This window comes from Salvelinus alpinus, unplaced genomic scaffold, assembly GCF_045679555.1.
Source record: "Salvelinus alpinus unplaced genomic scaffold, SLU_Salpinus.1 scaffold_436, whole genome shotgun sequence".
Taxonomy (NCBI): domain Eukaryota; kingdom Metazoa; phylum Chordata; class Actinopteri; order Salmoniformes; family Salmonidae; genus Salvelinus; species Salvelinus alpinus.
The window spans coordinates 1-11,800 of NW_027256376.1; the positions used below are offsets into that span (position 1 = coordinate 1).

Sequence of the window (11,800 nt, forward strand, 5' to 3'; positions counted from 1 at the left end):
ACAGTGGGGAGAACAAGTATTTGATACACTGCCGATTTTGCAGGTTTTCCTACTTACAAAGCATGTAGAGGTCTGTAATTTTTATCATAGGTACACTTCAACTGTGAGAGACGGAATCTAAAACAAAAATCCAGAAAATCACATTGTATGATTTTTAAGTAATTAATTTGCATTTTATTACATGACATAAGTATTTGATCACCTACCAACCAGTAAGAATTCCGGCTCTCACAGACCTGTTAGTTTTTCTTTAAGAAGCCCTCCTGTTCTCCACTCATTACCTGTATTAACTGCACCTGTTTGAACTCGTTACCTGTATAAAAGACACCTGTCCACACACTCAATCAAACAGACTCCAACCTCTCCACAATGGCCAAGACCAGAGAGCTGTGTAAGGACATCAGGGATAAAATTGTAGACCTGCACAAGGCTGGGATGGGCTACAGGACAATAGGCAAGCAGCTTGGTGAGAAGGCAACAACTGTTGGCGCAATTATTAGAAAATGGAAGAAGTTCAAGATGACGGTCAATCACCCTCGGTCTGGAGCTCCATGCAAGATCTCACCTCGTGGGGCATCAATGATCATGAGGAAGGTGAGGGATCAGCCCAGAACTACACAGCAGGACCTGGTCAATGACCTGAAGAGAGCTGGGACCACAGTCTCAAAGAAAACCATTAGTAACACACTACGCCATCATGGATTAAAATCCTGCAGCGCATGCAAGGTCCCCCTGCTCAAGCCAGCGCATGTCCAGGCCCGTCTGAAGTTTGCCAATGACCATCTGGATGATCCAGAGGAGGAATAGGAGAAGGTCGTGTGGTCTGATGAGACAAAAATAGAGCTTTTTGGTCTAAACTCCACTCGCCGTGTTTGGAGGAAGAAGGATGATGAGTACAACCCCAAGAACCCATCCCAACCGTGAAGCATGGAGGTGGAAACATCATTCTTTGGGGATGCTTTTCTGCAAAGGGGTCAGGACGAATGCACCGTATTGAGGGGAGGATGGATGGGGCCATGTATCGCAAGATCTTGGCCAACAACCTCCTTCCCTCAGTAAGAGCATTGAAGATGGGTCGTGGCTGGGTCTTCCAGCATGACAACGAAACGAAACACACAGCCAGGGCAACTAAGGAGTGGCTCCGTAAGAAGCATCTCAAGGTCCTGGAGTGGTCTAGCCAGTCTCCAGACCTGAACCCAATAGAAAATCTTTGGAGGGAGCTGAAAGTCCGTATTGCCCAGCGACAGCCCCGAAACCTGAAGGATCTGGGGAAGGTCTGTATGGAGGAGTGGGCCAAAATCCCTGCTGCAGTGTGTGCAAACATGGTCAAGAACTACAGGAAACGTATGAGCTCTGTAATTGCAAACAAAGGTTTCTGTACCAAATATTAAGTTCTGCTTTTCTGATGTATCAAATACTTATGTCATGTAATAAAATGCAAATTAATTACTTAAAAATCATACAATGTGATTTTCTGGATTTTTGTTTTAGATTCCGTCTCTCACAGTTGAAGTGTACCTATGATAAAAATTACAGACCTCTACATGCTTTGTAAGTAGGAAAACCTGCAAAATCGGCAGTGTATCAAATACTTGTTCTCCCCACTGTATATCCCACCAAGACCAAGCTACTACTATTGCTGCTACTGCTACTACTACTACTGCTGCTACTACTGCTGCTACTACTAGTACTACTTCCTGTATTCACACTTTACTACTATCCTGAGCAATCATGCATTCTTCCTCATCCTGAGCAAACATGGCCGTGGGGGGGGGGTAGATTAAAATGGAGGATGTTATCAGATGAGACATATGAACACAAATACAGATATTGGAGGACTTGTTTAAGGGTCTTAAGGGTCGGACTCAAACATCTTCTTTCTACCATCCATGCCAGCCTTGTCCTCAATGTTCTTACGCCAGTCAGCTGCATCTTTCACCTGTGGAGTTCCAGAAGGGAGAGGAGAGGAGAGGAGAGGAGAGGAGAGGAGAGGAGAGGAGAGGAGAGGAGAGGAGAGGAGAGGAGAGGAGAGGAGAGGAGAGGAGAGGAGATTGGATTGGATTGGATGAGGTTATAAGGTGGTTTGTGAACCCTGATATTCAAAATTGTGTAAGGCAGTCTGTCAATCTATCTAGCATGGGGCCTCTTGGACACACTCTAACCCTCCTCAGGGGCCTCGTGGACACACTCTAACCCTACTCAGGGGCCTCGTGGACACACTCTAACCCTACTCAGTAAAACAAAAGCAAATCTACCTCCTCCTTGACCTCCTTCTTGACTTGCTTCAGGTTGGACCTCAGATCCATGGACACCTTGTGTTTGGAGCCCAGCAGAGCCTGGAGCATAGCGTCAGCAGACATACGTACTTTCTTCAGGACGGGCTTCTTGAACTTTCCCTTCAGGTCTTGTAGTTTTATCTTCAGATCCTCAATCTGAACAGAGTACAGACTCAGTGAGCATAGCCTTGCTATTGAGAAAGGCCGCCGTAGGCAGACATGGCTCTCAAGAGAAGACAGGCTATGTGCTCACTGCCCACAAAATGAGGTGGAAACTGAGCTGCACTTCCTAACCTCCTGCCCAATGTATGACCATATTAGAGAGACATATTTCCCTCAGATTACACAGATCCACAAAGAATTTGAAAACAAATCCAATTTTGATAAACTCCCATATCTACTGGGTGAAATTCCACAGTGTGCCATCACAGCAGCAAGATTTGTGACCTGTTGCCACAAGAAAAGGGCAACCAGTGAAGAACAAACACCATTGTAAATACAACCCATATTTATGCTTATTTATTTTAACTTGTGTGCTTTAACCATTTGTACATTGTTACAACACTGTATATATATAATATGACATTTGTAATGTCTTTCTTGTTTTGAAACTTCTGTATGTGTAATGTTTACTGTTAATTTGTATTGTTTATTTCACTTTTGTGTATTATCTACCTCACTTGCTTTGGCAATGTTAACACATGTTTCCCATGCCAATAAAGCCCCTTGAATTGAATTGAATTGAATTGAGAGAGAGAGAGAGAGACAGAGAGAGAGACAGAGACAGAGACAGAGACAGAGAGAGACAGAGAGAGACAGAGAGAGACAGAGAGAGACAGAGAGAGACAGAGAGAGAGAGAGACAGAGAGAGAGCCAGAGAGAGAGACAGAGAGAGAGAGAGCATGTTCGTCAGTGAAATCCCCCCTTTATACTGAAGAATGACCATCTGTCCAGGGATACATTTGAAAATGTAACTATACCTCCTTATCAGACTTGGCTACTTTGCTTTGCGTGTCATATCTCTGTTCATCCACTGCATCAATCTGCTGGTGGAGCTTCTTGCACAGATCCTAGAGAGAGATAGAGAGGACAGAGCGAGAGAGCGAGAGAGAGAGAGAAAGAGAGGAGAGAGCGAGAGAGGAGAGAGAGAGCGAGAGAGGAGAGAGAGAGAGCGAGAGAGAGAGGAGAGAGTGAGAGAGAGGAGAGAGAGAGGAGAGAGTGAGAGAGAGAGAGAGAGAGAGAATGTAAGCGAGTACATTTAAAGAAAATAGGGGATATTTGTGAAATTATATAAATTATATAACTGAATATCCTGGAAAGCTACAATCCAGCTTGATTTTGTTCCACCCTTACTTTAACACCCCTAACTGAGATAGTCAGCTGCTCCTCAGGACCATGAATGGCTGAATCAGTTGTGTTATAGTGGGGCTGGAGCAAAAACCTGCACACCCAGTAGCTCTCCATAGGTTGGTCAACAGCTATCTCTCTTCATACCTGGAGTTCCTGCATGGATCCCGGGACGGAGAGGGAGGGGACATTCTCATCCATGTACCTGTTTTTCTCCTCCTCTGTCTGGATGGCCTCAGCCTCTATCAACCCCTGGGCAATCTGGAGGATCAAGCTCTGGGGGAAATAACCCAGGGGGAAGTGGTTAGTGTACACAGACACAATGGTTAGCCAGTTGATCAGAAATGCAGTTGTTTACATGTACATTTTGTCAATAATTTAACTATTTGGATTAAAGTTGGGCTTAGTGTACATCCCTGTCACACTCCCCAGAGGAAAACATGTATTTAATTTTATTCTGGGATTTAGGTTTTAAAATCTTGTATTCAGATTTTTGGGAATTTGATAATTGATATATAAATCTAGAATCTTAAAAAAAAAAAAAAATGTTATGTTAATGTGGACTGAGTCCTTCCGACGTCTCTGAACACATTATTATGACACATTGTTGTAGGTCTCCTCCTTATGACACGTTGTCGTGCGTCTAGGTCTCCTCCTTATGACACGTTGTCGTGCGTCTAGGTCTCCTCCTTATGACACGTTGTTGTGCGTCTAGGTCTCCTCCTTATGACACGTTGTCGTGCGTCTAGGTCTCCTCCTTATGACACGTTGTCGTGCGTCTAGGTCTCCTCCTTATGACACGTTGTCGTGCGTCTAGGTCTCCTCCTTATGACACGTTGTCGTGCGTCTAGGTCTCCTCCTTATGACACGTTGTTGTGCGTCTAGGTCTCCTCCTTATGACACGTTGTCGTGCGTCTAGGTCTCCTCCTTATGACACGTTGTCGTGCGTCTAGGTCTCCTCCTTATGACACGTTGTTGTGCGTCTAGGTCTCCTCCTTATGACACGTTGTCGTGCGTCTAGGTCTCCTCCTTATGACACGTTGTCGTGCGTCTAGGTCTCCTCCTTATGACACGTTGTCGTGCGTCTAGGTCTCCTCCTTATGACACGTTGTCGTGCGTCTAGGTCTCCTCCTTATGACACGTTGTCGTGCGTCTAGGTCTCCTCCTTATGACACGTTGTCGTGCGTCTAGGTCTCCTCCTTATGACACGTTGTCGTGCGTCTAGGTCTCCTCCTTATGACACGTTGTCGTGCGTCTAGGTCTCCTCCTTATGACACGTTGTCGTGCGTCTAGGTCTCCTCCTTATGACACGTTGTCGTGCGTCTAGGTCTCCTCCTTATGACACGTTGTTGTGCGTCTAGGTCTCCTCCTTATGACACGTTGTCGTGCGTCTAGGTCTCCTCCTTATGACACGTTGTCGTGCGTCTAGGTCTCCTCCTTATGACACGTTGTCGTGCGTCTAGGTCTCCTCCTTATGACACGTTGTCGTGCGTCTAGGTCTCCTCCTTATGACACGTTGTCGTGCGTCTAGGTCTCCTCCTTATGACACGTTGTCGTGCGTCTAGGTCTCCTCCTTATGACACGTTGTCGTGCGTCTAGGTCTCCTCCTTATGACACGTTGTCGTGCGTCTAGGTCTCCTCCTTATGACACGTTGTCGTGCGTCTAGGTCTCCTCCTTATGACACGTTGTCGTGCGTCTAGGTCTCCTCCTTATGACACGTTGTCGTGCGTCTAGGTCTCCTCCTTATGACACGTTGTCGTGCGTCTAGGTCTCCTCCTTATGACACGTTGTCGTGCGTCTAGGTCTCCTCCTTATGACACGTTGTCGTGCGTCTAGGTCTCCTCCTTATGACACGTTGTTGTGCGTCTAGGTCTCCTCCTTATGACACGTTGTTGTGCGTCTAGGTCTCCTCCTTATGACACGTTGTTGTGCGTCTAGGTCTCCTCCTTATGACACGTTGTTGTGCGTCTAGGTCTCCTCCTTATGACACGTTGTTGTGCGTCTAGGTCTCCTCCTTATGACACGTTGTTGTGCGTCTAGGTCTCCTCCTTATGACACGTTGTTGTGCGTCTAGGTCTCCTCCTTATGACACGTTGTTGTGCGTCTAGGTCTCCTCCTTATGACACGTTGTTGTGCGTCTAGGTCTCCTCCTTATGACACGTTGTCGTGCGTCTAGGTCTCCTCCTTATGACACGTTGTCGTGCGTCTAGGTCTCCTCCTTATGACACGTTGTCGTGCGTCTAGGTCTCCTCCTTATGACACGTTGTCGTGCGTCTAGGTCTCCTCCTTATGACACGTTGTTGTGCGTCTAGGTCTCCTCCTTATGACACGTTGTCGTGCGTCTAGGTCTCCTCCTTATGACACGTTGTCGTGCGTCTAGGTCTCCTCCTTATGACACGTTGTCGTGCGTCTAGGTCTCCTCCTTATGACACGTTGTTGTGCGTCTAGGTCTCCTCCTTATGACACGTTGTCGTGCGTCTAGGTCTCCTCCTTATGACACGTTGTTGTGCGTCTAGGTCTCCTCCTTATGACACGTTGTCGTGCGTCTAGGTCTCCTCCTTATGACACGTTGTCGTGCGTCTAGGTCTCCTCCTTATGACACGTTGTTGTGCGTCTAGGTCTCCTCCTTATGACACGTTGTCGTGCGTCTAGGTCTCCTCCTTATGACACGTTGTCGTGCGTCTAGGTCTCCTCCTTATGACACGTTGTCGTGCGTCTAGGTCTCCTCCTTATGACACGTTGTCGTGCGTCTAGGTCTCCTCCTTATGACACGTTGTCGTGCGTCTAGGTCTCCTCCTTATGACACGTTGTCGTGCGTCTAGGTCTCCTCCTTATGACACGTTGTCGTGCGTCTAGGTCTCCTCCTTATGACACGTTGTCGTGCGTCTAGGTCTCCTCCTTATGACACGTTGTCGTGCGTCTAGGTCTCCTCCTTATGACACGTTGTCGTGCGTCTAGGTCTCCTCCTTATGACACGTTGTCGTGCGTCTAGGTCTCCTCCTTATGACACGTTGTTGTGCGTCTAGGTCTCCTCCTTATGACACGTTGTTGTGCGTCTAGGTCTCCTCCTTATGACACGTTGTTGTGCGTCTAGGTCTCCTCCTTATGACACGTTGTTGTGCGTCTAGGTCTCCTCCTTATGACACGTTGTTGTGCGTCTAGGTCTCCTCCTTATGACACGTTGTTGTGCGTCTAGGTCTCCTCCTTATGACACGTTGTTGTGCGTCTAGGTCTCCTCCTTATGACACGTTGTTGTGCGTCTAGGTCTCCTCCTTATGACACGTTGTCGTGCGTCTAGGTCTCCTCCTTATGACACGTTGTCGTGCGTCTAGGTCTCCTCCTTATGACACGTTGTCGTGCGTCTAGGTCTCCTCCTTATGACACGTTGTCGTGCGTCTAGGTCTCCTCCTTATGACACGTTGTCGTGCGTCTAGGTCTCCTCCTTATGACACGTTGTCGTGCGTCTAGGTCTCCTCCTTATGACACGTTGTCGTGCGTCTAGGTCTCCTCCTTATGACACGTTGTCGTGCGTCTAGGTCTCCTCCTTATGACACGTTGTCGTGCGTCTAGGTCTCCTCCTTATGACACGTTGTCGTGCGTCTAGGTCTCCTCCTTATGACACGTTGTCGTGCGTCTAGGTCTCCTCCTTATGACACGTTGTCGTGCGTCTAGGTCTCCTCCTTATGACACGTTGTCGTGCGTCTAGGTCTCCTCCTTATGACACGTTGTCGTGCGTCTAGGTCTCCTCCTTATGACATGTTGTCGTGCGTCTAGGTCTCCTCCTTATGACACGTTGTCGTGCGTCTAGGTCTCCTCCTTATGACACGTTGTCGTGCGTCTAGGTCTCCTCCTTATGACACGTTGTCGTGCGTCTAGGTCTCCTCCTTATGACACGTTGTCGTGCGTCTAGGTCTCCTCCTTATGACACGTTGTCGTGCGTCTAGGTCTCCTCCTTATGACACGTTGTCGTGCGTCTAGGTCTCCTCCTTATGACACGTTGTTGTGCGTCTAGGTCTCCTCCTTATGACACGTTGTCGTGCGTCTAGGTCTCCTCCTTATGACACGTTGTCGTGCGTCTAGGTCTCCTCCTTATGACACGTTGTTGTGCGTCTAGGTCTCCTCCTTATGACACGTTGTCGTGCGTCTAGGTCTCCTCCTTATGACACGTTGTCGTGCGTCTAGGTCTCCTCCTTATGACACGTTGTCGTGCGTCTAGGTCTCCTCCTTATGACACGTTGTTGTGCGTCTAGGTCTCCTCCTTATGACACGTTGTCGTGCGTCTAGGTCTCCTCCTTATGACACGTTGTCGTGCGTCTAGGTCTCCTCCTTATGACACGTTGTCGTGCGTCTAGGTCTCCTCCTTATGACACGTTGTTGTGCGTCTAGGTCTCCTCCTTATGACACGTTGTCGTGCGTCTAGGTCTCCTCCTTATGACACGTTGTCGTGCGTCTAGGTCTCCTCCTTATGACACGTTGTCGTGCGTCTAGGTCTCCTCCTTATGACACGTTGTCGTGCGTCTAGGTCTCCTCCTTATGACACGTTGTCGTGCGTCTAGGTCTCCTCCTTATGACACGTTGTCGTGCGTCTAGGTCTCCTCCTTATGACACGTTGTCGTGCGTCTAGGTCTCCTCCTTATGACACGTTGTCGTGCGTCTAGGTCTCCTCCTTATGACACGTTGTCGTGCGTCTAGGTCTCCTCCTTATGACACGTTGTCGTGCGTCTAGGTCTCCTCCTTATGACACGTTGTCGTGCGTCTAGGTCTCCTCCTTATGACACGTTGTCGTGCGTCTAGGTCTCCTCCTTATGACACGTTGTCGTGCGTCTAGGTCTCCTCCTTATGACACGTTGTCGTGCGTCTAGGTCTCCTCCTTATGACACGTTGTCGTGCGTCTAGGTCTCCTCCTTATGACACGTTGTCGTGCGTCTAGGTCTCCTCCTTATGACACGTTGTCGTGCGTCTAGGTCTCCTCCTTATGACACGTTGTCGTGCGTCTAGGTCTCCTCCTTATGACACGTTGTCGTGCGTCTAGGTCTCCTCCTTATGACACGTTGTCGTGCGTCTAGGTCTCCTCCTTATGACACGTTGTCGTGCGTCTAGGTCTCCTCCTTATGACACGTTGTCGTGCGTCTAGGTCTCCTCCTTATGACACGTTGTCGTGCGTCTAGGTCTCCTCCTTATGACACGTTGTCGTGCGTCTAGGTCTCCTCCTTATGACACGTTGTCGTGCGTCTAGGTCTCCTCCTTATGACACGTTGTCGTGCGTCTAGGTCTCCTCCTTATGACACGTTGTCGTGCGTCTAGGTCTCCTCCTTATGACACGTTGTCGTGCGTCTAGGTCTCCTCCTTATGACACGTTGTCGTGCGTCTAGGTCTCCTCCTTATGACACGTTGTCGTGCGTCTAGGTCTCCTCCTTATGACACGTTGTCGTGCGTCTAGGTCTCCTCCTTATGACACGTTGTTGTGCGTCTAGGTCTCCTCCTTATGACACGTTGTCGTGCGTCTAGGTCTCCTCCTTATGACACGTTGTCGTGCGTCTAGGTCTCCTCCTTATGACACGTTGTCGTGCGTCTAGGTCTCCTCCTTATGACACGTTGTTGTGCGTCTAGGTCTCCTCCTTATGACACGTTGTCGTGCGTCTAGGTCTCCTCCTTATGACACGTTGTCGTGCGTCTAGGTCTCCTCCTTATGACACGTTGTCGTGCGTCTAGGTCTCCTCCTTATGACACGTTGTTGTGCGTCTAGGTCTCCTCCTTATGACACGTTGTCGTGCGTCTAGGTCTCCTCCTTATGACACGTTGTTGTGCGTCTAGGTCTCCTCCTTATGACACGTTGTCGTGCGTCTAGGTCTCCTCCTTATGACACGTTGTCGTGCGTCTAGGTCTCCTCCTTATGACACGTTGTCGTGCGTCTAGGTCTCCTCCTTATGACACGTTGTCGTGCGTCTAGGTCTCCTCCTTATGACACGTTGTCGTGCGTCTAGGTCTCCTCCTTATGACACGTTGTCGTGCGTCTAGGTCTCCTCCTTATGACACGTTGTTGTGCGTCTAGGTCTCCTCCTTATGACACGTTGTCGTGCGTCTAGGTCTCCTCCTTATGACACGTTGTCGTGCGTCTAGGTCTCCTCCTTATGACACGTTGTCGTGCGTCTAGGTCTCCTCCTTATGACACGTTGTTGTGCGTCTAGGTCTCCTCCTTATGACACGTTGTCGTGCGTCTAGGTCTCCTCCTTATGACACGTTGTTGTGCGTCTAGGTCTCCTCCTTATGACACGTTGTCGTGCGTCTAGGTCTCCTCCTTATGACACGTTGTCGTGCGTCTAGGTCTCCTCCTTATGACACGTTGTCGTGCGTCTAGGTCTCCTCCTTATGACACGTTGTCGTGCGTCTAGGTCTCCTCCTTATGACACGTTGTCGTGCGTCTAGGTCTCCTCCTTATGACACGTTGTCGTGCGTCTAGGTCTCCTCCTTATGACACGTTGTCGTGCGTCTAGGTCTCCTCCTTATGACACGTTGTCGTGCGTCTAGGTCTCCTCCTTATGACACGTTGTCGTGCGTCTAGGTCTCCTCCTTATGACACGTTGTCGTGCGTCTAGGTCTCCTCCTTATGACACGTTGTCGTGCGTCTAGGTCTCCTCCTTATGACACGTTGTCGTGCGTCTAGGTCTCCTCCTTATGACACGTTGTCGTGCGTCTAGGTCTCCTCCTTATGACACGTTGTCGTGCGTCTAGGTCTCCTCCTTATGACACGTTGTCGTGCGTCTAGGTCTCCTCCTTATGACACGTTGTCGTGCGTCTAGGTCTCCTCCTTATGACACGTTGTCGTGCGTCTAGGTCTCCTCCTTATGACACGTTGTTGTGCGTCTAGGTCTCCTCCTTATGACACGTTGTCGTGCGTCTAGGTCTCCTCCTTATGACACGTTGTCGTGCGTCTAGGTCTCCTCCTTATGACACGTTGTCGTGCGTCTAGGTCTCCTCCTTATGACACGTTGTCGTGCGTCTAGGTCTCCTCCTTATGACACGTTGTCGTGCGTCTAGGTCTCCTCCTTATGACACGTTGTTGTAGGTCTCCTCATTACCTTGAGATGTTGCCTGCGACTCGACGACATCTTTTTACTTCAGAGAAGATTAGATGGGGGGGGGGGGGGGGGGGGGGGTAAAACATGAGTTGGGATACACAGCTTTAAGAGCTTGGGATGAAAAACATAGAAAAACAGTTGATGTACTGAATGCTCCTGAAGATCACCAAAAGTTGACATGTATAATATATGGAATTATTGATTCTTAAAAGATATTTCAATAAAAATGCACATTTTGAGAGCTGTAATTGTACTATAACCGAATCAGTACATACTCTGACATCTTGGCCGGTGGTTGATGTCACTTCCTTTGAAGAGAGATATGAAGAAGTTGTCAGCGTTTGAAGACATAATTGTTATGGCATTAACTCAATGTATAGTCTACCCTTTGTGGAAATGATTCATTTTAACACACAGCCCTCAGGGTTAGAGGGGCACAACACATCTCTACATTTAGACAGGGTGTGGTAAGGCAGTTGTCTTGTGGCATGGGTCTATTTGTGCGTTCCTGTGTGGTGGTGAGGGGGGTAGCTGACTAACACCCGAAACCACAACAGCTGAGAACTCCCTCCCTGCCCGCTTCCTGTGGACTTTCCTTAAAGTGTCCCAAGACAGGGTGCAGCAAAGGGGCCAACACACGTCCCAGAAAATACCTGGCTGGGCTGCTGGCTCTGTCTAACAGACATAGACCACGATCATAACCATGTAGTCTGGACACTAGTGTACTGACTGATTTGTCTTCTATCTTTTAATTGTTTGATTTAGAAAGTGTTTCTGACATATCTGAGGGGAAAACTAGTTTGTCTGCCACTTCAAAAATGTCAAAAAAATATACAGAAAAGTTTACAGTGATAAAGAAAATCTGTCTTCAATTAATCAATCTGTACCCTACGTCAGTTAGACTGGATAAATACCAGGAAGTCTTAAAACTATTTTCAAATGAAGTGTGTAAAAAGATCATGCCATTCATTAAATCAATAACTCCTCACTAATGTTCAGTATAACAGTAAACCTATAAGAATAACATCTTGGCTATTTCTCCTAAAACCTCTTCCTACCTTGTGAAGTCAGAGTTAGAGAATCATTTTAACCATTTC

The 11,800-nt window shown here is 48.2% G+C and overlaps 1 protein-coding gene across 1 annotated transcript; it reads right to left on the minus strand.

Moving 5' to 3' along the window:
* Positions 1 to 1,529: 1,529 nt before the first annotated feature.
* On the minus strand, positions 1,530 to 11,758 carry LOC139567393 (troponin I, fast skeletal muscle-like). Its single transcript, XM_071388767.1, has 6 exons — positions 10,979 to 11,758; positions 10,704 to 10,740; positions 3,771 to 3,899; positions 3,257 to 3,346; positions 2,256 to 2,432; positions 1,530 to 1,939 (listed from the first exon to the last, which is right to left on the minus strand). Exons 1-6 carry the CDS (start codon positions 10,984 to 10,986, stop codon positions 1,853 to 1,855), a joined length of 528 nt encoding a protein of 175 aa, XP_071244868.1. The 5' UTR covers positions 10,987 to 11,758; the 3' UTR covers positions 1,530 to 1,852.
* Between the last annotated feature and the right edge of the window lie 42 nt (positions 11,759 to 11,800).